This window comes from Triturus cristatus, chromosome 5_2, assembly GCF_964204655.1.
Source record: "Triturus cristatus chromosome 5_2, aTriCri1.1, whole genome shotgun sequence".
In the NCBI taxonomy this organism is placed as follows: domain Eukaryota; kingdom Metazoa; phylum Chordata; class Amphibia; order Caudata; family Salamandridae; genus Triturus; species Triturus cristatus.
In genome coordinates this window covers 599,147,619-599,174,320 of record NC_140588.1, presented here as the reverse complement: position 1 = coordinate 599,174,320, position 26,702 = coordinate 599,147,619, and the positions used below count along the sequence as shown (strand labels likewise).

The window sequence follows — 26,702 nt, the reverse complement described above, 5'->3', positions numbered from 1 at the left end:
GAAGTATGTTTAACAGTGCTTAGACCTTGATCAAAACTAGGATTGGAAGCCTGTTGATCAGGGTTACCAGCTACCACTGGTTGATGAGCCATTTTACCTGGGGCTGGCACACAATCACCCCCTTACACTTAATATTAATCAAGGAAATAACTTTGTCAATTCTGCTGAATAAAGTTTTAAACTGCGAGTTGACAAGCTGTTCAATGTGAGTTTGTAGATCAATAAAAAGGTGAGAAACCCAGATTGGGGGAGCTAGAGGTGAGAAGGGGGTGTCGGAATTTTTCTGGGCGGTGACCAAAAGTGGGAGAGAGGCCTTAGTAAGATTTCTTTTAGCTTTTGATTTCTTATTTCTAAGGCAGGGCTTATGGCCCTTAGTAGCCACTTTACTCACTTTAGGACCAATTTCACTGGTCAGGGTGGTGCAATCTGACGTGGTTTGTGTAGGAGCTTGGCCAAGCTGAGCACATGGTAACGCTACAAAGGAGGGGGCTACCAGTGAATCAGATGAATTACAAGTAACTAAAGAGTCATTCCCAGAAAGCGCTTCTGATGGAATGACTGGGGTGATGGAAAGACGTCTTTCGGTATTCTCAATAGCTGTAGCCACAACCCCAATAGTTTTTTTGCAGCATTTTATCTATGGCTGTAAGGCTTGGTAGTTCTATAGGTAGGGCTGGATTTTGTCTAGTGCATGGTCGTGAAGTTGAAGGATATGATTTACCCATGACGTATCAACTTACAACTTAGAATGAAAGAAGTTAAACCTTAACAAAAATAGGTAAAAGTAAAATAAACAAGGTCTGGATAGCCCAGAGATCACAATTAGCAGAAATACTGACCCAGACTTAGTACTCTGTAGCAGGGGAATACTAGTGCAGTTCTCCAAACCCTGCTCTAGAATAACATTGCATATAATAGCAGTGCAGTAAAATAGTTTAAGACAATACCGGGACAAGGTCCCAAATATAAGATGCAACTGTCAAGGGAGAGTGCACGGCCCGGCCTACGACGGCCTAAGACGGTCCCACCCTTGTCCCGCGGGACAAGGAGCCACACGAATCTTTAGCGCCTCCTGGCACGCAAAGGCAGCGTCAGCGGCGACCTCCGGGAGAGTGGGGCTACTGGGAATTGTAGGCGATATCACACGCCACAGCGGAGCGAAACCACAGAAGGGACGGCGTCGCCAAGCCCGGCCAGGATCCAAGGATTGCAGAGGTAAGAGTTCCACCAGGAGCCAGTAGTGGGACCTCACACTCCGACTGTCCAACACCGCTCCTAGTCACAACACAGCAGGGCTACTATAGCGCTGACAGCGCAGTCTATACTCTGGTGTCTCTGTTAATGGAGCGTTCGGCTTGAGGCAGTACTATGCAGGGCCACTTGCAGTCATCTCGGCGCTATCTCCCTCTATGGCAAACAGCAGACAGAGTCTAAATCACATGGCTGGTACGCTTCCAGAGCAAACCACATGCGGCTAAATGATCACTCTCGGCCTCTGGTCAGGCGCTGCAGACCGGCAGCGGTCTACCTCAATTGCCTTGGGCTGAAAAATGGCTGACCCACTCACAAGCAGTTCATGGCTCCTCTGCCTTGCCTGTTACTCACTGTTAGTCCGGTTGCAGTATGGGCCAGTCGCTTCAGCCGATCACCTCCGAGGAGTCGTTGACTCCCCACCACTTACTAATCAGCGGGGAACCTGCAGTCCGCAGCGCTGCCAGCTCCCGCGGCAGTATGGCAGAGACGCCTGGGCGTCCTGTACTTCTCGAACGCTGCGGGAGGTCAATGCGCCCCAGTCCGCTCACAGCAGGGCAGGCGCCTGCCCCCGGTCCTCCGTTATCCTCCACCCAGCGGGGGAACTCTGCAGCAGTAGCACAGACGCGACGCTTCACCACAGACCACAAGTGGAGACGGCTTATTCTGCCGGCGTCCGCCGAGCACTCACTCCGGGTTGTGCTTGGAAACAAAAGTCACCCCCCTCTGTGGCAAAGCCATACCCATAGAGGAGGCGGGTCTGCGACTGAACCCCTCCAAGTTCTAGAGAGAACTTGGCCGACAAGAAAGTGACTAAAACAGTGCCGTCAAGCATGTGACGAAGCACAGCGGGGACAGTAATGTCAGCGCAGCCAACTCCTAGACCATGAAGCTCAGAAGAGAGCGAAGAACAATGGAAGGCAAAGGTACCACAAGCCGACAAGAACAGCACGAAAACCCCTTTTGTGTATAATGGGTTGAGAGAGGGAAAGCCCAGAGCCAGAATGCGCGTGCTGGAGCAAGAGTTCACAACTTCGAAAAAGGAAGATGAACCAAGCCTAGGGCCCGAGGGATCTGCAGGATCCGAGGTGTCGATAGAAAGCAAACAGCGATTACAGGTTGACCAGGCAAAGTAGTGGAAAAAACACTGTTGAACCTGCGCCTGCAAGATACAGGGGGCAATGAAGGCAAAAGGCTGACTCCTGGCCAGCAAGTGCAGGTATGGAACAAGAAAACGCATACTAAATATGCTGGAGTTAAAAGTAATCTGATGACACAGCCAGAAGTGGAACTGGACTTAGGGCATGAAAGATCCACCAGATGTAATGTGTCGCCTGTAAGCAAAACCCAGAGAGATGGCAACCGGTATGACAGAAAGTGCTTACCGGCCCAGTATGCAGACTGCATCAGCTAGACACATGTGACAACATTGGCAGACGACCAATCCATGGCCAGAAGGCCGGTAGTAAAATAGAGGACACGCAAAGACATAGGTGGTCTGTTATAACCGGCAAAAGGGCCAATGGCACACAGCCTAGCGTAAGTAGGAGCGACATTGTAAGACATCGAAGCATACCAGAAGGCACCTACAAATCGATTGGACTTTGGAACCACACGGAGAAAGGAAAGGCCTTCTGCAGGGCAGTGTGAGCAGCTCAGGTGCGCACGACAGCAAGAGGGCAACGGCCCAAAAGGGAAACCAGGCAGCCGAGCACCACATAGAGGTGGTGGCACAAGCAGACTGGGTCAGCGACGATGGACACCGCATGAAGGAAAGAGCAACATCCCCCCTTGCTCGGGAAGAACCACGGTCCCCTGCAAGCTAGCGGCACGACAGTGGAGACAGTCAGGATCAATGTAAGTGCCCCGGACCAGAAGAAACAAGTATTTCGAAGAAATACGCCCCATGAAAAATCACAGTATGATCAAAGCAGAAGTGTTGAAACACCTGTGCGGGGCAGCAGGAAATGTGGAAAGAACCGCTGTAGGAGAAGTGGTGAGAAAAGAGGCCACATATAGCAGAGATATAAATGCTGAGTTAGTACCTTGGAGGACGAGCCCAATAAGGGCTGCGTGCCCAAGTTTGTACTTATAGTCCTAAACATTGCGACGGAGAAGATGAGGTCTGTAAAAACAAGGACAGAAGCACTACAGACAAGCGGGACCAAAGGCACCCGAAGCGCGACAGGGTGATGCTAATAATGGGATCGCAGGACAAAAGACAGGGAGGGACTCCCCGAAGGATGTCCGCGAGGAATACTCCATAGGAGCATACTAAGGCAAGGCAGTCGCCCAGCACCAGCATATACCCCACATAGGGTAAGTGTCAACCCATGATAAGGGGATCCTCTTGGGTAAATCACGCAGTCAGAGGACTGAACAGAAGAATAAACCAGCCATACGGCTGAAATCTAACATATCAGAGAAGGTAGAACAGCCATGGACAGCAATCGAAGATTAAACCAGCCATACGATTGAATCTAACAAATCAGAGAAGGCTGAACAGCCGTGGACAGCAAACGGGGAACCTACTATACACGTTCGTGATAGAGGTGTAGGAAAACAAGGCACAGAACAGTGAAAAAGTTATGGCAACCAGGACAAGAGCCAGGAGACGACAAAAAGGTCCACACCATTAAACGGTAAATCCCTGGGGGCATCCCAAACATTATCTGGGAAGCGAATGTCGAGTAGCCATGCATGGCGGCGCAAATCCACAGACCGAGCAAGAGCTCGACCCAGAGAGTCAGTGGCATCAAGGGAAGAACGGAGCGAAAATTGCGCCATTCCCCTGCCATCAAGCAGAAGCTGAAGCAACTGTGACCACGGCTCCTCAGGAATAGAAGGGAGAAGGGTCTCGACCAGGTCCCAAAGTGTCGAGGATGAACGTGCGAACACACGCAGTATTCAATGCGCGGATAGCCGCACTGGTAGAGGCAAAACGTTGGTGAGGACACGCGTCCAGCTACCTAGACTCCCTAGTGGGCGGTAATAATGGCAAGGCGGATGAAGACCAAGTTAAAAGCCGCCTGAACAACTAGTCCCTAAGCCGTAGGGTGAATGGACAGGCAGAGTGGATCACCCAGAGCAGGACGGTGCCTACGGGCAATAGCCCGATCAACAGGGTCACCAGAAGAGGGCCTTGCCCATGTGCCACGCAAAATGTCAAATAAAGAGCTGCCAAATGGCAGCAAAGGCTCCACCTCAATAGGCTCCATATGGAGCAGATCCAGTAAGGGATCAGACAGCAGGGGGCCCACAGGAGGCTGAAAAACAAGAATAGCAGCCGCCCTGTGAATGGCACGTGCGTAAGCAGCACCAGCTTCAGTTGCCATCCGGCTAGGCGATAATAAGCCGTCGGTAGGAGACGGCTGAAGACTAAGCCGTCCACTGGACAAAAAAAGTGGAGGAGCCGCAGACAGACCCTCTTGACCAGCAGGCGTTGTTGCCGGCACCGGCGTCGATCGACACCGTGTGGAGGACGCAGCGACATCTGAGGAGTCGGGAGGAGCAGCAATCGTGAGGAAGCTGGGACGGTGGCACCGGCGTAGATCGAAGCCGGGTTGGAGTCGTTTGGAGGTCGACGACCTCCAGAGGGGACTCGACCTGGACGCCGTACGATGTCGATCCCACTGCAAAATGTGCCCGTTTGGTCGAGCCCGGCGTCTGGGCCGGCACGCCTCCGACGTCGACGCAGGAAGCCGCTCAGGGCTATGCGAAGACTGACGGGGTGGGCTGGACGGGCGACTGGGGGGACCCACTGGGCCGTCACCCGTCGGCGTCATATAGCCTCCGAAACCGGAGTCGATGCACACAGCCAGCGCCGAGAAAGAATCCGCCGGTGAGGACCTGACATGAGTGTCCTTCACCGGTATGGGACCCGAAGGGGCTCCAGCGAGAGGTGGGGGCCCAAAGTACGACTGGAGTGCAAGAGAATAAGCCTCCAGTTGGGCACATGTCGCTCCAACCCCCGGAAAGGAAGGGTATGGATAAAGCGATTGCCGGGCGCCCTTACCTGGCATAGAGCGAGAGGAGCGGGTGCCAGCAGTAAGCGAATGAGAGGAGGACGTCTGTGCTTGCAGCTTGTGCTTGCGCTTACCTGCCCACGAATGACGTTCGCGGGAAAGCCCTCTGGACTGAGCCTAATCCGGAGGGGGAGAGCAGCGATGTGAAGGTGCTGGACCAGACAGCCGTGCGGCCAGCAGTTTCATACGGCGTTGTCTGAGGGATTTGAGCTTCATCTTCTGACAGGCGTCGCACTCTTTGGAGTTGTGGTGCACGCCGAGGCACCACATACAGATGAGATGCGGGTCAGTGCCAGACATCTGATGCGCACAGGCTTCACAAGGCTTAAAACCCGAAGCCATTTGCACACTTCCGGCAACACCAAAGGTGCCTAAAAGGCCTTAAAACCAGGCCCAGGAAATGCTGGTTTTCCAGGGTCCACGTTGGGACGTGGAAAGGAGAAAACTGATGACAGCGTGCCGGGAGGGGCATATATGGCTCAGCTGATGTCACGTCTGTCGATGACGTCAGGGCCGAGTCGTGCGGCGCCATCCCCCGGCGCGCAGAGGTGCTGCTGCGGAACGTTTTCCGGATCCAGTCTGACACCTGGGGATATTCTAAGTTAAGGAATCTGCAGCTAGACGTCTCTATCAGATTTCCCTATCTAATGGCCTTCGTCTGCTGTGATTCTGCCGATGGACCAGGAAATTAAGGCTACATCGAGATCAAACTCTGAATCCGCTTTGCAGGATTTCGGAAGTGATACTGAGGGGCATGCTGGTACTCCTGCGCCATCTCTGGAGTTCAAAAGTGGTGGGATGGTGTTGATTTGGAATTCGACTTTTTGGGTTTCTTTTTCGACTTACCTCAAGATTTTGACAGCAATGAGGATCTGCTGTGGAAGTGGGACCTTCCTCTTAACTTCGACCTGTCACAGTGCAAAGTCTTCCGATATTTGGGGATGTAGAATTTCACCTCAGGATCCCGTTTGGCCTTCAGGTTTATCTGGCCACAGTCCTCACAGGCCCTGAAGTCTTGCTCCGACACCAGGCACCAGAGGCATCCTACTTGGGTTGTCTGTCAGACATTTATTTATCTACAAAGTTTAATCCCTGCCATTTTGGGAGGTGACATTTCTCCTGCACACAGGTAAATTAAAACACAAGAACATTTTGTAGAAAAAGACTTGTCAAAGATGAAAGGAATAGAGCTCGGGTTCTCATATCTGATGGTGCAGAAAGTAAGGAACTGACATCAGGAAACTAAAGAACTCACATCAGCACCTTTGGATGGCGCTTATTTGCAACATGCTCATCACTTCTGGGGCAGAACAACATCTGTGCACAGCCATGCAACACCACATAACGGTATGTAGGAGTACTGCTATTGAGTTTTTGATTCAGTCTGAAGTCTCGGGTAATATTCACAAGGCACGGAAATGCAGTTAGAATTATCAATCACAAAGATCACTTATAAAGAGTGTCAAGCAAAATGTAGGGCGGAAATCATTTATGGTCATGGCCTGCACATCTTGGAGCTCACTTTCGGTTGGTTTGAGACAAAAGCAGCAATTATTGCTCAAGAGAAAGCCGATATTCCATCTATTTGAATAATTTATTGGCCCTCCTGACCTTTACTGTACCGAGACACCTGGAGTTTTGGCAATGTGCAAATATTTATTTGATTTGACGCAGAGGATCACTGAGTTGTGGATTGAGATCAGACTCACACTGAGGCCCCGCGGTCTGGAGGGGTGCATTATGGGTGACCTCTACAGTGAGTGTGACTACTGTCAACTTACACAGATTGTCCTACATGGATGGAGGCGACACCATGATAACACACAGTAGCATGACAGGCCTTTTTTGTGCCCTTCATGGGACGCCTGGTCTCCAGGCCTTGCATGATAAAGCGATCTGTCCAGTTCTCTGCTACATAGTCCTTGGCTGCATTGAGTGCAGAAGGTTAGGCACAAATGTGGGCTATATGTTTGATATAGGATGAGCACGAAAGGCCTTTTTCTGTTCCCTGCATGGGGTGGTTGGCCTACTGGCTTTGCCTGTTAAAATGGTCTGTTCAGTCTTCTGCATTTACTGCTTATATTACGCACAAATGTGTGTTTGTTTTAAGTCTGAATATCAATCATTAACATCAAGAAGTCCGCAATATCAATTTTTTGGTTTTAAAGCTGTACTCTACAATTATTCTGTATGTGTGTATGAATACCAGTTGGCACACTGGAAGCCAATTTCATTTAGGACACTTGTGTCAACTGGACCTTGGCGCAACGAAATATACAACATACGATAAAAATATTGGAATAAATAAGATGTATACCAAAAATACTTATTGAAAGCAAAAATGTAAATTAAAACTTTAAAGCCAATAAAATAGATATTGCGGAGTTTTTTGTTAATATTATTGCTAGTCAACCATAAAACAAATTTCAAAATTGAGTGAGGGGAAAAAAGGGGGTTGGCAATTTGACTGTGGATAGTTTTTAAGTCACAACATAAGGAACAAGAGGGCAATACCGTGCGTTGTTAGTATATTCTAGTGAAAAATATAATACGTTTTATACACTTAGAAATTTGAAGAAATAAAATGTACATCAATAAATACTTATTGTTAGCGTCATTGTAGAAACGAACATATTAAAACCAATAAAATGTATGCTGGTGAGTCCCTGAGATTAACTTGATATGAATTCAGCCATAGAATCAAACTCAAAATTGAAAAAGTGATTTAAGAAAAAAAGTGGGTCGGTGATTTGACTATGGAAAGTAATACAGTGACTCCACCAGGAACAAATGAGCTAATAATAGCAGTACTAGTATACTATAAGGAAAAATAGTATGAATTGTATACCCTTATACTGGATCTTCCCTTATGTCGTGAGCCATGGTGCTGAAAGGGCTGGTAAAGTTTAGGTCTTCATGTCTTCTGAAAACTGAGTGGCCACATCAGATTCAGTCGATGAAAGGAGTCGAGTTGGATCAGAAGTTTCAGTGTGGAGTCTGTCTAAGGCAGGCTTTGGCTTTTCTTTTTTAAACAAATATTCGCAGATTATTCTATAGACGCCCTCTGAAATGATTCGTCTGTGTCGTGGCTCCAACTCTCTGTATTTTCAACCTCCTTACATATTTCAGGCTCTGTGACCACACATGACCATTGCCTGCTTAGTCCCTGCATTCCGTCCATCATGTGTTCCTTTTGCCGCCCTAAGTAGGAAGGGTATGCCCAGACGTGGGTCCCAGGCTCACTTCACCACTGGATTCAAGCTAGCCCGGCTGATGTCGGGTGATGCCCCGAAACTGGTCCCATGATGCTGTTTCTGGTCTAGGGAGGACTTGGCTTGGCAGTACGGGCTGGACTGATCCCATAAGGCACAGAGTGAAGACTGATTTGCATATAGCTCGGTCCAAACTTGAGTGGCATGGTGAGCAAAAGAACGATGGATTAATCCCAGATCTTTGTGACTGGGGGTGAATGTTTGCATTGTCCAGCATTCCGTCCATCATTTGTTCCTTTTGCTAGTCCCTAAGACATGACAGACTCTTATTTAGTAGAGCATCTCTTTGAGGTTTTTAGGACTTTTAGGATTAGCAGGTTTCTCTCATACCGTACCGGGGCGTGCACTCTACTGTTCATGATCAATAATATTTCAGACTTGGACTTCATGTTAGATTCTTGTGGCTTTGTTAGGGACTGGGACACCACTGCCAGGCATTTTCCACCTCAGCACCAGCATTTCTATGTGTTGAATGGCAGGTGAGAGCACAGTTGTGGTTTTACAGAACTTTGCTCACCATGCTTTTTTATCTCCCTTGAATCTGTCTGGGTGGCTTGAACTAGTACGATGATGAGAGAGGGTTTACTGCAAGCAGGGCTAGTAAGTAAGTGCTGGTTTCCTTACTAGCGAACAGTGGATGCATAACATTGATGCCAGTACTTGTCGAGTTCAAGACTGTGTTGGCCATTCATGTCTGTGTCTCATCACTCCTTTCACCCATGATTCCCATCATCCCTGGCATTTCGTTTTGCAGAATCCCGAACAGTTAGCTCTGTGCCCTTATTATTGCTAGCAACTCAGTTGCCAGGATCTATTCTTCAGGAAACTAATCAGTTCCTGAAGTCCTCTAGGTCCAGTCCATATGCCCTGTATGATTTTCCTAAGATGCATGAAATGAGTCACTTCTCTGGCTGAGTGTTTCTTGGGAGTTACATGTCACCCACTCTGTTGAAGACTAGACATGCTGGTCCTAGCTCCTGTTCAGTCTGCGTTTGAGACCCAGAAATTAGACTTTGGGGAACAAGTCCACTGTCAGCATTTGTTGATTTTCTTTACTATGAATAGTAAGAACTACTAACCCTGCTACTGCAGGGAGTAACATCTGTGAACTATTTTTCTCCCCTGGTAAGGCCTCTTTGGAGGCAGAGTTCTTTGTAGACTTCATGTTTTATCTTAGAATGCCCATGTGACATCCTCCTCCTGCTCTCATTCTTACTCTTTTCTAAGATTAGTTGAAAAGAGGTCACCTGGGCTAGATAGGTTTGTCCTTATGGGTCATCCTGACTGACTGGGTCAACCAACCCTCATCAAGCAAATTCTCCTATTTGTTCTGGGATAAAGTGGAGGGGGGTGGTAGGCTATTATCTTACACAAAAGTGAAGGGGTGAGTGGTTAAGTCCCCTCTACTCCGGCCTCCCTAGCCACAACTTAAACACACCAAAATTAGAGAGTGATAAAAATATATGTCTCTGTGGTGGCACGTGCTCTGTGTGGAAAAACTGCCCTCACTCACACAAGTGTGCGACATGCTTCATCATAGGGATGCTTCAGTACACCCTCGCACAGACCAACGCCTGGGGTTGGGCAATAGGGTAGGGGAAGACAAGACACAACAGATAAAAAATATGTAGAAATAGTTAGACTGGGATCACCAAAAGAGGAAGTTCAGTGTGAATTAGTACTCAGAGGTGTCGCTATGCGTACATTTTATTCCTTGACCCTCCGTCGGCGTGACCCTATACCTTAGGCACATAACGATGGCTGAAACATGTCAACAAATTTGCAGTAAGGGGGTGTGTAAAGAGTTCATAATCTCTTTAAGTCACCACCATCCTTCACATTTTTAATCCTGGCCTGCGCGTGGGTGTACTGAAGCAGCCCTATGAGGAAGCATGTCACACAACTGTGTGAGTGAGGGCAGTTTTTTTTCACACACAGAGCACGTGACACCACAGAGACATATATTTTATCACTCTCTACTCCTTTTGGTGTCTTTAGGGGGGCTAGTGGCATAATAATAATTTTAAGTGGTCTTGTGGTTGGTCTCCAAACACAATGTGAATTAGGTTTGGGGCAAAGTGATGGCTGTTGGCAAATAAGCATGACTTGACCATGGTGGTGAGAAATCTGTAATCATACAAGAAGCTATATAGAGTGGCATGATAAGCAGTGCAGTAGGGTATTTGCCCGAAATGTTTTCACCCATTCTCCTTGGAACCCCTGGATCCCTCATCTCCCTTGGTTCCTTCTAAGGAACAATTCAGATCAGTATCTGCCTGTAGCAGGTGGGTGGTCCTTGAAATGGAAACATCTGGGCTAAGTTGGATTTCAGTGTGCCCTCTAAACCTGCTGAAAGTGTGTGTATGGCATCCTCTATAATTGACTTGCAGGAATGTGTTGAAGTGTTCTAGTTGTACAGTGTTGTATTGTGTGCCATATTTTGGCAGAACTGAGCACAACCTACGCAGTCTATACTCTGAGGCTTTTACTGGAGTTCAAGATATGTGTTACCAATAATAGGAGTTAAATATTTAAATCAATACAACTGGCAAAAGCACCGGTATGATACTCATGTACAACTCTTGCTCACGCCCCTAATCACTAGTTTTAATCAACTCCACCCTACCCAAATTCCAACGCATTTGGGCCTTCTCCTGCCTGCTCCCAAGGCTTCCAAAGCTTTCCTGCTCCCTTAACAATCTGAGCTCTCTGAGGTCACCTTAGGCAGTCTATTACAGTTTGTCAAGATAGAGTTCTTATGCATTATGCCCAGCATTAAGTGGCTTCAAGCGGCTACAGGCAAGTTCCAGCTGTATTTAGGCTTTCCACAATTGTGCACATTCTGCTGTTAAACCAGAAGCAGCTGAGACTTCAAGACTCCTGTGAGCCTTTTCCGAGTGGCAATTAGCAGGCTATGTGGATAAGAGAAGAGGTGCAGGTAGCACCAACAACTATACCCATGCCTACATTCAGAGATGCAGACATCCTACAGACTGAACAGGCCTAGGATGGTCTGCTTCCTCTGTAACTGCAAAGGGAATCCATTGTGGAGGAACCCATTTTTGCAAGGTGTGCAAAACGAAGGATGGAGGTAGCCTACCAAACTAGCATGTTTAATGCAAATATTGCTGAAGCTCGCTGGAGGCCACAAACTAGAGGGTGTGGGAAGACATGAGGCACTGGTTTCTATTGAAGAGTAGTAAATTGCCTTTTGTCACGTCTTGCACTTTTGTTCTCTTCAAGTGTCAGACCCGTCAGGTTGATCAAGTAGATGGGAGGACATGAGACAGGGATCTGTTAAGAAATGCAGAGTTAGTCTTTGACACTGACTGGCCCCTTTGGTCCCCTGGAAGAAGTGCTGCTCCCAAAGGCTGATAAGTGTAATGTGCGAGGGCTTCTCTCTCTTTTATGTGCATGTTTTTTTATCTCAAAGAAAGATTCCCAGCTCAACCACTCTTTGCTGCAGTAACATGATGACAAAACACCATACCTGGCCTGTTAGTGTCAGAATCTTTTTTATTAGTTTCAAAGATATAACAGTACACAGGAAAGAAAAAAATCATACAGGGGAAGGGGACCCCCATGCCTTGTGTATGCCAACCATGTGCTAGAGTATCGTATACAGTTTGTGGACTAGGAATCGGCAAATTTTGAATATGGTCAACTTACAACTCCCAGGTTTCCACCTGGTTCTGTAATTACAATCAACATCTTGATCCCCTTGGAGACCCACAGAAGCCTTTGCAATCTGTCTTCCCCTCCCCCACCCTTTTATAATAAGAAAACACAAAAATTCAAACTAAGGTGTCACGGTCAAAGAAAATTCAAAGATAGTTGCTGTTGAAGGCCGGGCCCCAGGGGGAAGGGAGCCCCCCTGTTCCCGAAGCCTCCTCAACATATCGGGGGAGTCAATGGGAGCTCTATATATGAAAGAGATAGAGAGCTAGCAACCTCGGACCTCAAGCAAACAGGGGCAACCCTTCAGATAGATACTCAACCAGGGGGGCCACTTATCCCTTAAGAGAGTCCTTTACGATGTCTGCCATTCTCTCCACCGCCAATGCTCGCCATAACCTAGTGTGCCACTGAGTGAGGGAGGGGGCCTCTGTTTTCTTCCACGCGGCCGCTACGGCCATCTTAGCCGCCCCGAGGCAGAGCCACATTACAGACTGGTCCCCATGCGTCTGGCGCTTCAGGTTGGGATCCCGGATCCCCAAGAGTGTGTGTTCTATTGTGTCCGGAATCGGGTAGCCCAAGATCAGTTTGATTTGTGCAAGTACCTCCTTCCAGAAGGGCTTGATGTGGGGACAGTCCCACCAGATATGCCTAAAGTCACCCAGTAACCCGCATCCGCTCCAGCACCTGTCCGAGGAGTTAGGGAAGATGGTGTGAAGCCTCTTGGGGTGTAGGTACCATTCGTACATAATTTTGTTATGAGCCTCCCATAAAAACATAGAGCGATTAAACTTGGATATATCCCTATATAGTGAGGACCATTACTTCTTCTGCAATGGGGTGTCCAAGAGTGCATCCCAGAACCTTTGGTGCCTAGGGGTGTGATGGGAACCCAGTGCCCGTATGAGTGAGTAAAGGAAGGAGATGGTCCCCCCTTCGAAGAGGCCCCGGACTAGGCAAATTTCTCGATGGGAAGTAGATCCCTGGTGGCAGCCTGCCTTATCTGCAGGTGAAGAACCTAATGCTTAAGTTGCACATAGTGAAATTCCTCAGCTGTTTGAAGATGAAAGGCCTGGGCGCATTCCGGGAAGGTTAACATTCCCCCCCCCCCCCCCCCCTCAAACAGATGACAAATTATGAGACAGCCCCTCTCCCTCCAAACCTCACAGGGCCCCTCCTGTAGTGCCAGAGGAAACTCAGGGTTGAAATGTATGGGCGTGTATGGGGAAGGAAAGGTGGTAAGAGGAGTGGATCTGTTCAATACATCCCAAACCCCTAGGGTGGTCGCCATAGGCGTGCTGATATAGGCATTGCTACCTGGCCTGTTTGGACATGGAACACAAAGCATCAAAAATACTTCAAACTAGTCCCAGTACTGTGCCAGGGGAATACACAAACTATGTCAGCAAATATTTTATAAGACGGGAACTGAAACCCCAAGTCATTGTTCCAGGCCTTCAAAGTAACCATTGTGTGTGTGACACCCCACAGGGTGGTGAACATTATTCTGAAATTGAGGGTTTTGTCTTTGTCCACCAGCTTCCCAGTCAGTTGAGGGAACATCACCGGAGAGCTCTGCAACTATCTGCTGGAGGGGCTGAGGATCAACCTTGAATGAGGAATTTGACTTGCTGCTGAAAGAAGGGTGCTAAAGGTGTTTCTGCAGAGTCTGCAGAGAGGAGAACGCAGACCTGTTTGCCAGGTCGAGAAGCAGAAGTAAGAAAAGATAGTGCGCACAAGAAAGTACAGATGACCACTGCATTGTAATAAACCAACAGAAGAGCAGGATTGCCAGGATCTTTGGTAAGCCTCTGCACCTCTGGCTGCTGAAGCACCTGCCTTGTATGCCCCCTCAACTGGGACTTGATATCACTGCGTCATGCTTAATGGACTGCGAGAGTTCATTTGGATTGTTGGATTGAACGGACAGTGCTCTTTGCCCAGGTAAGATTCTTTGTGAGTCCGGGACCTTCCTGTCCCTGAAGGGCTTGATTGATCACAACTGTGCAATTTGTAATTGTATTTATATAACGCTTACTACCCCTGAAGAGGCGTCAATGTGCTTTTTGGTGAGTGGCATGCTATTTCGGAACTCAAAAGGATTAGTGGTGGATTAGTATAGGGAAATTAGTTAATGTGAGTGATGGACATGTGAGTCTCTTAGTTAGATTGAATATGATAATGAAGCGATAGAAGAGGGAAGAGTCTAGAGAGTGTTATTTGGGAGATCATAGTAGTAAGATGAGATTTGGGATGAGTAAAAAGGAGAGATGGAGGAGGGAAGAATCTCTAGAAAGGGATTAAGAGATCTCAGCAGTAAAAATAGGCTTGGGATGAGTTGAGGGAGATATACATGAGGGAAGAATTTAGAAAGGGTTGATTGAGAGATCGCAGTATTAAAAGGAGGTTTGGGATGAGCTGAGGAGGGAGAGAGAAGGGAAGAGTCTAGAAAGGGTTAATTTGGGGGTCATAGTAGTAGAGTGAGTTTCGGGGTGAGTCAGAGTAGAGGTAAAGGATATAGTGAGAAACGTATGGGGTGAGAAAGAGTAGTGTATTGCGGAGAGTGAACTTTTTTTCTTCTTTATTTGCATATGTGCACGGAAAGGGGCAGCAGGGCACAAGCACTGGTAATACCAACATCAATTAGAGGTGGGCATAGTTCAGACACACACACAATACCACACCACAGGACTGCAACATGCAAAAAACATAAAACACAACTGCAGCCCCTGCACGACACACATCTATTAGCACAGACTGCAAGGAAGATGCTGCAGGCTGCAACAACTGCACCACAGTCTCAGAAAAGCACAACATACAATGACTGGCAAATATAACAACATCGAGTAAGAGACACCCAACAAAAATATACAGGGGCAGCTGTCGCTTTGTGCCTCATTTATAAGTAAAGTAAAGCTAGAACCGGTCGCAGGGGGAGTTGGCAAGAAAGCCGGTGACCTGCAGCCTACACATTTATGGTTGCAGTCAGTATACTAATCACTGAACTATTTCATCAGGGTTAGAGTCAAAGGGCGCTATATTGCACACACCACACTGCATTAGGTGCATCACCCCCTGCTTGTAATTTTACCTGTAGCTCACAAGGCTTCTGCTTTCTTTTTATTTTCACTACTTTCACTTTTCTCTCCTTTTCTGTCCTTCATTTCAGGCTGCTTCCTTTTGTCTGAGCCTCTCCTTTCTTGCACCTTTCCTCTTGGTTGCTACCTTTTGATGATTTCTCTCATTCCTTCACTTATTCTTTCATATATTATTTTCCTACCGTTTATTACTGTCTACATTAATTCCTTATCACACCCCACTCTGTATGTTTTTTCTGCTCTGTTATTTCTTTTCATTCTTCTCTTCTCTCCTTTTTTCCCTTCTTTATTACTCAGTTCTTTTCCTTTGTTTTTTCAAGTTTGCCCTCCCAATGTCTCTTTAAAATGGATTGCTTTTTCACTTTTAGCCTCGATCCTTGTTCCTGCAGATCCCCCCTTACATGTTTATTTTCTTTTCTCTCCTCCTTCCTTTCTGCCTTCAGTGTATTGGGCACAGGTGCTAGTGAAGAGAAGAGAGCAATCAAATGACTTTCATGCAAAGGGCAATTGGTTGTGAATTTGTGGTGAAAATGCTCTCTTTACAAATGTAATGAACTCTTTTGTTAGCAAATGGCTGCTGATTAGACTTCCCAACGCTCTGCCCTTTTGTAGATGCTACTGGTGAGTAGGGGTGGAGCTGCAGGTTGAAAGGGAGCTATTTGGTGAGGCCACGCATTTGTCTACCTTAATCACACTTCAGTACAGAACCCTGACACCTACCTCTCTGTGCCTCTGTTGTGGGTGTTCCAGACTGCTGGAGACAGTCCTGCGGTGAGGGGCATCAGTACAAAAAGGCTGTGTCTGCAGCGACACAGTGATGTGCGCGATGCTGAGGAGTGCATTGGAATTGACATTTATCTCCATTCACCACCACAGCCTGGGATCCTGGAACAGGAGTTTCAGGGGTCATCTTCGTCCCCACAACTAACTCCCAATCCAGTGGCCCCTCTGGATGAAATCGTCTCTTATCTGGAGGGCAGGTTTATTTGTGCCTGGGGCTAGAGTGTGGATGTATGCAACTTCACCTGGCCCGAAAGAAACCACTTTGCAGGACTGGAAAATAGACGGCCGGGGGAAGGCTTAGTCAGCCACCAATGTCCCTGGTACCAAAAACAAATGCAATGATTGGCAATCAGGGGGATTCGACAAAGAGACATGCTGCCGTTAGGCTACCGCAATGGAACACTGGCCAAGGATGGCACAACAATAGCATCCATTTTGATCTACCAAACACATCTGAAAGTGGGCATATTCAAAATATGAAAAGTTGCGGCACACAAGCAACAACCCTAAAGGCACTTGTGGTGAGCGAAAAACGCGACTTTTCAAACAAGTACAGCAGCAGGCACTGCTCCCAAAATATTGGCACTAAGGCACTGTATTTTCTTTATCAATGTCGCTTCACTTTTGCAAAGGTAAAACGTAGTTAACAGCAAATAACTGGTAGCAGTGTTGCAGTATAAATCTGCAGATTTGTAAAAAATATTACAAATAACAAGTAAAAGTAAAATTGCATACAGAAGACATGAGCATTAGAATATGCCTGATATTGTTAAAATGATAATTAATATATTTTATGGAAGGATTACTTACTATTTTGTGGTTCGCAGATCAAGAAACTTATCACGAACATCGAGCGCAATGTCTCCTGACTTTGCCCCGGGCAACTTAATTCTAACCTGAGAAAAAAACCACAGTGAGCTAATAAATTATTGTTTTACAAGGTTTAGTTCCGTTTCATTTCATACAGGACAAACTAGTACATCACTGTTTGCATGCATGTCTGTTTTGTACACAATTGCACGTTTTCGACTACTTCTCACTTTTGAGTTGGTGTCGAAAAAAACCATTCTTTTTAGCTAAACTTTCATGACTCTTTGCTTGCTGGTACATCTTCCTCCGCTATAGCTCAAATCTCTTTCCTTTTGGCCTTCAATCTGCCCTATCGTGTATATTTATTAAATGCACAAACATTTTTTTTTAAATTTACTATTCTTCAGACCTAAAACTAATTACATCACATGGTTTCTGTTCTGTAACAAAGAGATCACATGTCGTTAGAACATTGAAAACAACGATTTTATAAAGTATGATAACGAAGCAACTTTTTATCACAGAGCTGTACATATACCACTTTACATTGCTTTCATCACAGCATCTACCTTTGACGTCCTGCTCACTCTACACTGTGTAATGAAGTCACAATGTTTACATTTGCTGAGTGATAATGTGCGTGGGACTCGCATCATTATTAGCCCCAAAAAATTAAAATGGTGCTACGGAGCTGGGAAACGCAGCTTTTCATACAACAGGAACTATTGATGAGAAGAGATATCAGCACTAGAGCTGTGTGAAGAACAAGTTACTTATCTGGTAGAGACTCTAGCTGCAGATGCCTCACCTTTGAATTTCCCAGGCTGGATCTGGAAACTTTTACTCTAGCAATAACCCTTGCGCACACCGTCGGGTGGCTCTATTCGGCGCCGTGTAATGTCGTCAGCATCTTAAGCATCGGTTATGACGTTGCAATCAACTATATAGGCATCAACCAGGTGCGCAGACTTCAGTACTTTTCATTTTTTTCACACCAGAAGTGCAGAGCCATGAAGTTACTGACAAAAACGTATGCAAAACTAGGGCCTGAAAGGGGGAGCAACTCTAGTCCTAACAAACTCAGTCCACAAAGCGGGAGGCATAGGTGGGGTTGTAAGGAATTTGCAGCTAGATAGAGTCCCTAACAGATAATGCGTTACCGAAGGCAAGTAACTTGTTCATCTGTTAGAGACCTCTAGCAGCAGACTCTAGCTGCAGCTTCCTTACCTTTAAAATAGATACCCAAGCCACACCATCCTAGTGGTGGGTTGCCGGACTAATACCTTACACTAGGAAATCCTGCAGGACCGATCCGGCAAAATGCCCATCCCTGCAGACCTGACTGTCCAGGTAGTAGTGCTTGGCATACGTGTGCAAGAATGTCCATGTTGCTGCCTGGCAGATATCTAGGACTGGGGCACCCTGAGCCAAGGCTGTACTCGCAGCCTTTTCCCTGGTGGAATGGGCCCCTAATCCCTCAGGGAGCTGCTTCTTAGCCAGGGCATCGCAGATCTTAATGCAGAGAACGATCCGGCAAAAGACGGTCCTTTTCTTCACTGCCCGCCCCTTCATCGCTCCCACGTACCCCACAAAGAGTTGGTCGTCCACCTGGAACTCTTTGGTGCGGTCAAGGTAGAACGACTACTCTCTTTTTGGGTCCAGGCGGTGGAGATGCCCCTCTTTTTTAGAGAGATGCGGGGGAGCAAAGAAGGTGGGCAGCGTTATGGATTGACTCAGATGGAATGGTGTCACAACCTTTGGCAAAAATGAGGCACAGGTGTGAAGCACCACTTTGTCTGAGAAAGATCATACAGGGAGGCGTACAAGATAGTGCTTGGAACTCACTCTCCCTCTGGGCAGATGTTATTACCACCAGAAAGGCTGTCTTGATGGAAAGCAGCCAGAGGGGACAGTTGTGCAAAGGGTGGAAGGGAACACACGTAAGAAAAGTGAGGGCGAAATTAAGGTCCCACTGTGGCATAACAAAGGGCGTGGGCAGAAACAAGTAAGCCAGCCCTTTCAGAAACCTATGTACAGTTGGAGACCTAAAGAGAGAGGGTTGGTCTGGCAGCCTCAAAAAGAGCAGAAGGATTGTAGGAATGTAGGATCTGCTTTCAGGGTTACAACCCCACTTTTTGCTGGTGTCATTCGGTTTTCTGATTAGACTCGGATCCTGTTAATCGGGAACCCAGTCACTGTGCTCTCTCCCTAAATTGGACTGTGGTAAGTACTTTGGTACGTTCCCAATTGGCTACTGTGTATCCTTCTAAGTCCCTACGATATGGTACTAAGGTACCCTGGGCATAAGTGCACCATGGGTTTCCCATAGGCCGCAGCATGTATTATGCCTCTCATAAGTGACCACTCAAACTGTGCCTAGAGGCCTGCCATTGCAGCCTGTGTGAGCTGGTGCTAGCCCCACTCACAACAGATAAGATTCCTTAGATCGGAGGCCACTGCACTTAAAACCTATGAGTCACCCCTAAGGTAGGCCTTTCAATCCTGAAGGCAGGGTGCTTGGTTATAAGTGTGAGGGTGCCCTGCATGAGCAGGACACTCCCTACAAACCTAGGAGTCAATTCTCCCGGCTTTGTAAGTGTGGTCAGCCATTTTATACATATAGTGGACATCAAGTTAATTTGGAGATGTCCAACTATATAGTGGCTGCACCGAAACCGGTCATGTTTGGTATCAAACATGTTGGAATCCTACCCCAACACCGATTACAGTGTTGGATGTAGGATCCCATGTTCTGGGGGGGGCTCCCCATAGGGAGCCCCCCTGTATTCCCGGTACTAGCCTTTCAGGGTCTAACAGAAAGCTATTGCTCCTGCCGACCACAGACACGATTCTGCCCTCCTGCTGCTGAGCTAGGCTCGAGTAGAGGAAGGTAGGACTATAGGTTTCCTGTCACAGGGAGGTGTGACCACCTCCCAGACAGGACTTCGTGTATTGGGCTGGGGTGGGGGCACTTACCAACACCACCAGACTACTTTGAAGGGCACATTTGATGCCCTCCTTGCATACTCCAGTTGAAGGCAGACCAAGGAGTCGTTGGCTTCCGCTCTGGTGAGTAACTGGACAAAAGACATGGGAGTATCCTCCCCTCTGTCCAGCCCCTCGTCTGAGAGAGACCCCTGAATCATCCCAACCCTTTCCCTAGGGTACTTAAGGGCTTACCTATGGGTGGCTCCTTATATTCGTTGTGGGATAAGATTCAGATCCGAAACCACTTCTACTTCTACCATCTGGGCACGTTGGACTTCACTTTGGGAACCAAGACTGCATATGGGAAGGCTCCAGGTTACGTGGTCCTGCCAGTCTTCTGCATCATCTGTGCCTGTGCTTCATACAGGTTCTTCTCCAGGCCTGTGGGCATCAAAGATACGCGAAGGGATCTGCCTTGGAGTGAAGGAGTCACCCCCCGCATCTGCAGGCACCGCAGCTAAGCTGACTGGCCTGCTGCTCCTGACGTCCTCCGGAATTTGAAATGCCCAGCACCTGCGTGGTCTTCTCACAGAGTTTGAGGGCAGCATCCCTGGTCAGAACTACTGAAACAGCAGCCCTGTGCACCGTGTTGACAAAGCTTGTTGAGTCTCTTCTCCAGAGATCTTCGGGCTCCAAGAAGCTCCAGCCTCCAGCATCTCTTGCTACCAAGATCTTTGTCCTCACCGCAGCTTCTGCACCGTGGGCCTGCGTCACTACTGAGCTGCTCGAGGTCCTCTTGCGACTCCTGTGCCTTCGGCCTGTGGGTCCTCTTGAGGGTCTTCTTTGGCTCCAGTGGGCTCTCCTGTTTGCTTGGGGCCTACTCTAACTCTCCTGTTCTCGGTAAGTCCCTTGGACCTTACTGGTCCCGACACTTCACCTTCTTCGCTTTCCTCGTCAGTTGCTGCTGCCAAGGCTTGTTGGTGCTCCAGCTGGACAACGACCTCCTCTTTCTCGACTTCTGACACGGGACAGCACGTGAAAGGCTCCTGGTCCTCCAGAGCATTGCATGGTCCTCACAGCTGCAGCAACAAGATCACTGTCAACCCTCGTGCATCTTATGTAATCGGTGGTCATTGGTCTTTCGTGCCTCCTGGTCAGTCCCGATTGGCATAGACCCTGTCCCCTCGACTTGTAGGTACTCCTCGTCAAGAATCCACCCTTGGATTCCACTGGACTCCTTCATCTTCTTCATCAGCGAATCTTTACTGAAGTCCTCCACTGTGGTCTAAGGTGGATTCAGACGTCAGTTTGCACCTATGCACCCGGCTTCCCTGATGTAGGTATCCTGGTTCTTGGGGTATGCACGGGTGGGGTAACTCTCCAACCTTCCATCTTCCACTGGGTTTCTTCAGGGTTCTCTGGGAAGGGTCCTGCTTCTGCAAAACCTTAACTGCAACTTCCACATTGACTTGCATTGACTACGTGATGATGTTTCCACTCTGCACACAGCCACCGTGGGGTTCCTGGGTACTTACCTTGGGTCCCCAGCTAAGTCTTCTGGGTAAACTCTGTGTTAGTGAGTGCTTATAATAAATACCTATTTTTATAATTCTCCTGTGCGGTCCTTTTCCACTTAACCTATACTATATGATTAGTACTGGTAAAACACGCTGCTTAACACTCCTCCTGGACTAAGCCTGAAGGCTGTTCTTCAGAGATACCAATGAGAGAGCTTTCTATGGTTCTCTAATACCACTAAAATCACCATAAGGGTTGTCTGGATTAGTGAGCCATATACTAAGCCAGCCTCGTACAAAGATAATCCTTGAGAGTATCCAATGCAGAGCCCTGCTGGGCAAGGGTTAGAATGAATAGAAGAACAGTGGAAAGAGAAGCAGAAAGAGGGTCAATAGACCTTTTTGCGCAGCATAATACACATTTCTGCCAACAGCAGGTATATACAGTCTTAGTGGAGGGCCGCCTGGCCGCCAAAATAACATTGCATACCTCGGGAGGAAGGTCGAAAGCCATCAACTGCCGTCGCTCAATCTCCACGCATAGAGGCACAGAATAGACAGGTCGGGTGGAGGAACCGCTCCTACTGCTGCGACAGAAGATCCTCCTGAAGGGGCAGCCTGATCGGAGAATCGATGCTCATTTTCAGAAGCTCTGGATGCTAGACTCTCCTTGCCTAGTCCGGAACCACAAGAATGACTTGGGCCCGCTCGCTCCTGATCTTCTTCAGAACCCTGGGCAGGAGTGATATGGGCGGAAAGGCGTACAGCAGGCATGAGCTCCACTTGCGACGAAAGGCGTCACCCAGCGAGAGCCACCCTTGGAAACTCCAGGGCACACTATTGCTGACACTGCTCGTTCTCTTCGGAGGCAAACAGATCTAACCAATGATCTCCCCAGTGCTGAAAGAGACATTGCGGCACCTTCGACTGGAGACACCAGCTGTGATCCGCTAGGCATCGACGGCTGAGTTTGTCCGCCCAGGTGTTTAGAGAAGTAGCCAGGTGTTTAACCACGAGGGTTATGCCATGCTGGTCCAGCCATGTTAAGAGACGCAGGGCCTCTCGGCAAAGGGTCCACAACCCCAGAGCCCTGCTTGTTGCAGTAACACATGGCGGTGGTGTTGTCCGTGAACACCTGCACTAACTGCCCCGTGACAGAGGGAAAAAATGACTTCAATGCCAATCAAATCGCTCGAAGCTCCAACAAATTGATGTGGAGCCTTGACTCCACAGGAGACCAGTGTCTCCTGATCTCCACCTCTCGAAGATGGCCGCCCCATCCCAGAAGTGACTCATCTGTCACAACTATGAGATTTGGTTGGGGAAGGGAGAGGGGTCTGCCGTTGACCCAATTGCGTTTCGTCAACCACCACTGCAGATCTCTTGCAGTTCCTTCCAAGATATGGACCACGTCGGTGACATTTCCTTGATGCTGTGCCCACTGGAACTATTGGTCCCACTGCAGCGTCCACATACACCATCTGGCATGCTTTACCAACAGGATGCAAGAGGCTATGAGGCCCAACAGCCTCAGAGTCAGTCTCACCGAAATCCAAAGCAGAGGCTAAAACATCAGAATCGCTGCTCAGGAGGATAGGCCCAAAGCTGCACTCTGTCCAGAACAGCCCAGATGAAAGCATCTGAGAATGAGTCAGGTGTGACTTTAGCACGTTTATACAGCACTCCACTGAATGCAGGAGGTCTGCCTTAATCTGAAGGTGGGAGACTACAGCCTGGGGCAAGGACGACCTTCAGCAACCACTCGAGGTAGGGGAAGACTGACACCCCATACCTGCGCAGATGAGCTGCAACGACAGCCATCACCTTGTTGAACGCCGAGGTGCAATGGTAAGGCTGAAGGGGAGCATGGTAAACTGAAAGTGCTTGCAGCCTACCTTGAAGCGAAGGTAACACCTGTGGCTGGCAGGATGAGGATATGGGAATACGCATCCTGCAGGTCCAACGCTACCATCCAGTCCTCTTGGTCAAGGGCAGACAAGACCTGGGCTAAAGTGACCATCTTAAACTTCTCCTTCTTTAAGAAGAGATTGACAGTCTGAAGATCTGAAATGGTCCACAACCCTTTGTTCTTCTTGAGTCAGAAAGTATCAGGAATAACACCCACTGCCAACTTATAAATGCAGGACCCTCTCTATAGCCCCCCTTGGCCTGGAGACCTGTGACTTCCTTCCTGGAGCAATTTTAATTGATCCTCCACCGAGCGTTCTTGATTTGGCCGAACGGAAGGAGGAAAAAAAAAAGTAGAGAAGAGAATAGCTCTCCTGAATGATCTGCAAGACCCGCTTGTCCGATGTTATGGGCCTCCAGCGGGGGAAATGATTCTTCCACCAACTGGAGTGGCATGTTCTTGCAGAGTCAGACTAGGAGTGCTTGGAGGTTGCAGCTGCATGAGAAGTCTGTGCAAGACGGTGGCTGGGATAAGGCTCACGCAGCTGGAAACCCCTTCCATTGACATGAAAGGGGCGATAGATAGACTGGACACGAGGTGTAGAAGAGAGGTCCAAGGATCTGGGCCGCAACTCGAAAGTCAATGCACCTCACTAGGGCCGAGTCTGCCTTGTCTCCAAAAAGACAGGATCCATCAAACTACATGTCCATCAAGTTTGCCTGGACATCGCCAGAGAATACAGTTATTCTAAGTCAGGCGACTGTGGATGAAATCGCTATGCCCAGCGAATCTGACGTGTCAAGACCACACTTTATGGTGAATTTAGCTGCATCTTTCCACTCCTTAACAGCCTGGGAGAGCCCAGCCCGGGTCTCCTCCGGGACAAGTGGAGGCACTTGCGCAACCATCTCCCAAAGGGAGTGGGAGAAAGGGTCCAATAAGCATGTGGTATTCATCAACCGCAATACCAGGCTGGAGTAAGAAAACCACTTCTTCCAAAGTGATTCCAGCCTCATAGATTCCCGATCTGAAGGGTCAGAAGGGAACATGCCCTGGGAGGTAGAAGCTTGCATGATCAAGCTTTAAGGGGTGGGGTGTTGGTTGAGGAACTTTGGGTCACCCGGATCCGGGCAATGGCGGTGTGCAATTGTCCAATTCACAGGAGCCCTGTGCTAGGCTTGGACCATGTGCCTAGAAGAACATCAGTAAGTGCCTCATTGAAGATCAAAAGGGGCTCAGAGGTGGAAGCCCCATGGTGAAGCACTTGGCTCAGGAGATTAGCCCTGACCTGCACAGAGGGCAACTCCAGTCCGAGGACCTCGGCTGCTCACTTTACCACCATGGAATAAGATGTACCCTCCTCCGTAGCCACAGTTGGTGGAGACAGCATGCCCGTGACTGTGGAAGTATCCAGTCCACTGGCCTCCCCAAGTTCCCCATACCAGTCCATCTGCTCTGCAGAAACATCCTGGTGTTCTAAAGGGTCCATAGAACCCTCCCTATCCTCTACTGAGCCTAACACATATTAAAATTGTTCAGGCGACAACATAGAACCCCTTGGTTCTATCGGCGTCGTAATCGACATCGAGCAACGCCGTTTCGACTCCGCGTCATTGGGGATAAGGATAGGGCTGGAACCACCAGTGGGCACCGGCAGCACCGAAGGCACTGACTTTGGGTCCGATGCTGGGGAAGGTTACGATGGCACGACTGGCGCCGTCCCGGACATAGAATCGGATCTTTGAGGCCCCACTGGCACCGTGGCTGGAGCTGACGGCGTAAAATCCAATAGGGCCTCTTCCGACCCCGCGAGCTCACCAGAGGGGCCGGTCCACTCAAACACGCGGTGCATGGCCTCGTAAAAATCTTTTATTTGAGCGGGCCGCTCCAGGGCCCTGAAAGGGAGGGAGGCACAAAGTTGACCCTGGCTCCCGCTCCGCAGAACAGCGCCTAGAGCATCAGTGCTCCTAACCTCGTTCTTAGATGGATGACAGTCAAGGCGAAGACAAAGTCTGTTTGGACTTCTTCTTCTTGTGTCTCTTCCCTGAGTGTCCTGATGACCTCGAGTGGGACAAAGAGTACTTGGGGCTTCGGGAGTGGTCTCGCGACCTCTTCTTCGAACGATAACGGGACCTCCGCGGAGTCTCGCAGTTTGGTGTCGACTGCCGGGCTGCATGGAGCTTCATAGCCCACTCCCGCAAGGCCTTCGTAGCCATGGCCTGACAGTCCAAGCATGACTTTGAGTCGTGGTCGCGCTCGAGACGCCGAAGACAGACAAGATGGGGGTCGGTTACTGACATCATGCAGTGACAGGCAAGGCACGGTTTAAACTCTGTCTTCCTCAAAGACATCCTCGCATACAACAGAAATAGACTTCTGCCAAGGACAGGACAAAGACAGGAACTTTGCTGTGAACCCGCTTGTGAAGAATCTCCAAGGGCTTGTGTGTGCTTGCCTCCTGTTCTGAAGTCTCAGAGACACAAAGAGTTCACCACCAACTACCTTGAACTCCACTGCTGGGCGCTCTGACCTGCCAGGAGGTGCCTGTTCCAGATGTGGGCCTCTGAGGTTGTTCCTGTTGCTGGTGGCAGTGAGAGGGCAAGGGGGCTGTAGGACAAGTGGGTGAAGAGGGACCTTTATTAATACTGTGAAGAAAGAGTTAGCGTAGGAAAGGTGGAGGTAAGGAGAGAGAGAAGGGGAGAGTCAGTCAAAACACATTGAAATCGAAATGCTCTTTGGGCATGACAAACACAAGAATATGGAGGGTAACCATTGACTTAGACACAAAAGCCACTGAATCATTAGCAAGGGACGAACAAAGTCCACTCTGCGTCTATATGGAATACAAGAGGTCTGTTGCCAACAGACAATGAAAGCGAGCTGTGAGCCCAAAAAAGCACATTTCCTATTTAAGATTTAACTCAATCTTTTCCTCTTTCAGCTGGTTTCCAGTGCACTTGTATCCTGCTGAATTCTACTGTTCCAGAGACAAATAATTCTCTAGGCGCAATTGAAATGAAATGTAGTGGTATCTGTAGATGGTAGTAATGGCATTTTACCAAGATCAAGAAAGATATTTCTAAGCTCACCAGCATGTCTTCACAGCATGCTGTTGATGGATCTTTTCGAGACATTCCTAGAAATACGTCCTCAGCTGCCACATGTTGCTTGAAAATAATCTCATACCTAATCAACATAAAAGAAATCATGATTATTATTTTGTAACTGTTTACAAACTGCATATATTGACACAAGTATCAGACTGCTGAACAATAATTAATAACGAACATTTGAAAGCCAGTAGTTCTGAAAGCAAAACACGTCTATCACACATATACCCACGTGACCTTTTCTCTTACAGACACAAGTACCACTGTAAAACAGACAGTGCTCTTACAAAAAAGACAGAAGAATACCATGGCGGTGGTAGTGCT

The 26,702-nt window shown here is 48.3% G+C and overlaps 1 protein-coding gene across 1 annotated transcript in view; it reads right to left on the bottom strand.

Annotated features, from left to right (window-relative positions):
• The window catches only part of DNAAF6 (dynein axonemal assembly factor 6), a 206,326-nt gene that overhangs the window by 29,851 nt on the left and 149,773 nt on the right, over positions 1–26,702 (bottom strand). Inside the window, exons 5-6 of the mRNA XM_085607673.1 lie at positions 26,358–26,454; positions 16,915–17,000 (exon numbers count right to left, since the gene is read on the bottom strand). Coding sequence (XP_085463799.1) covers positions 16,915–17,000; positions 26,358–26,454 — 183 coding nt within the window. The remainder of the gene's footprint in view (positions 1–16,914; positions 17,001–26,357; positions 26,455–26,702) is intronic.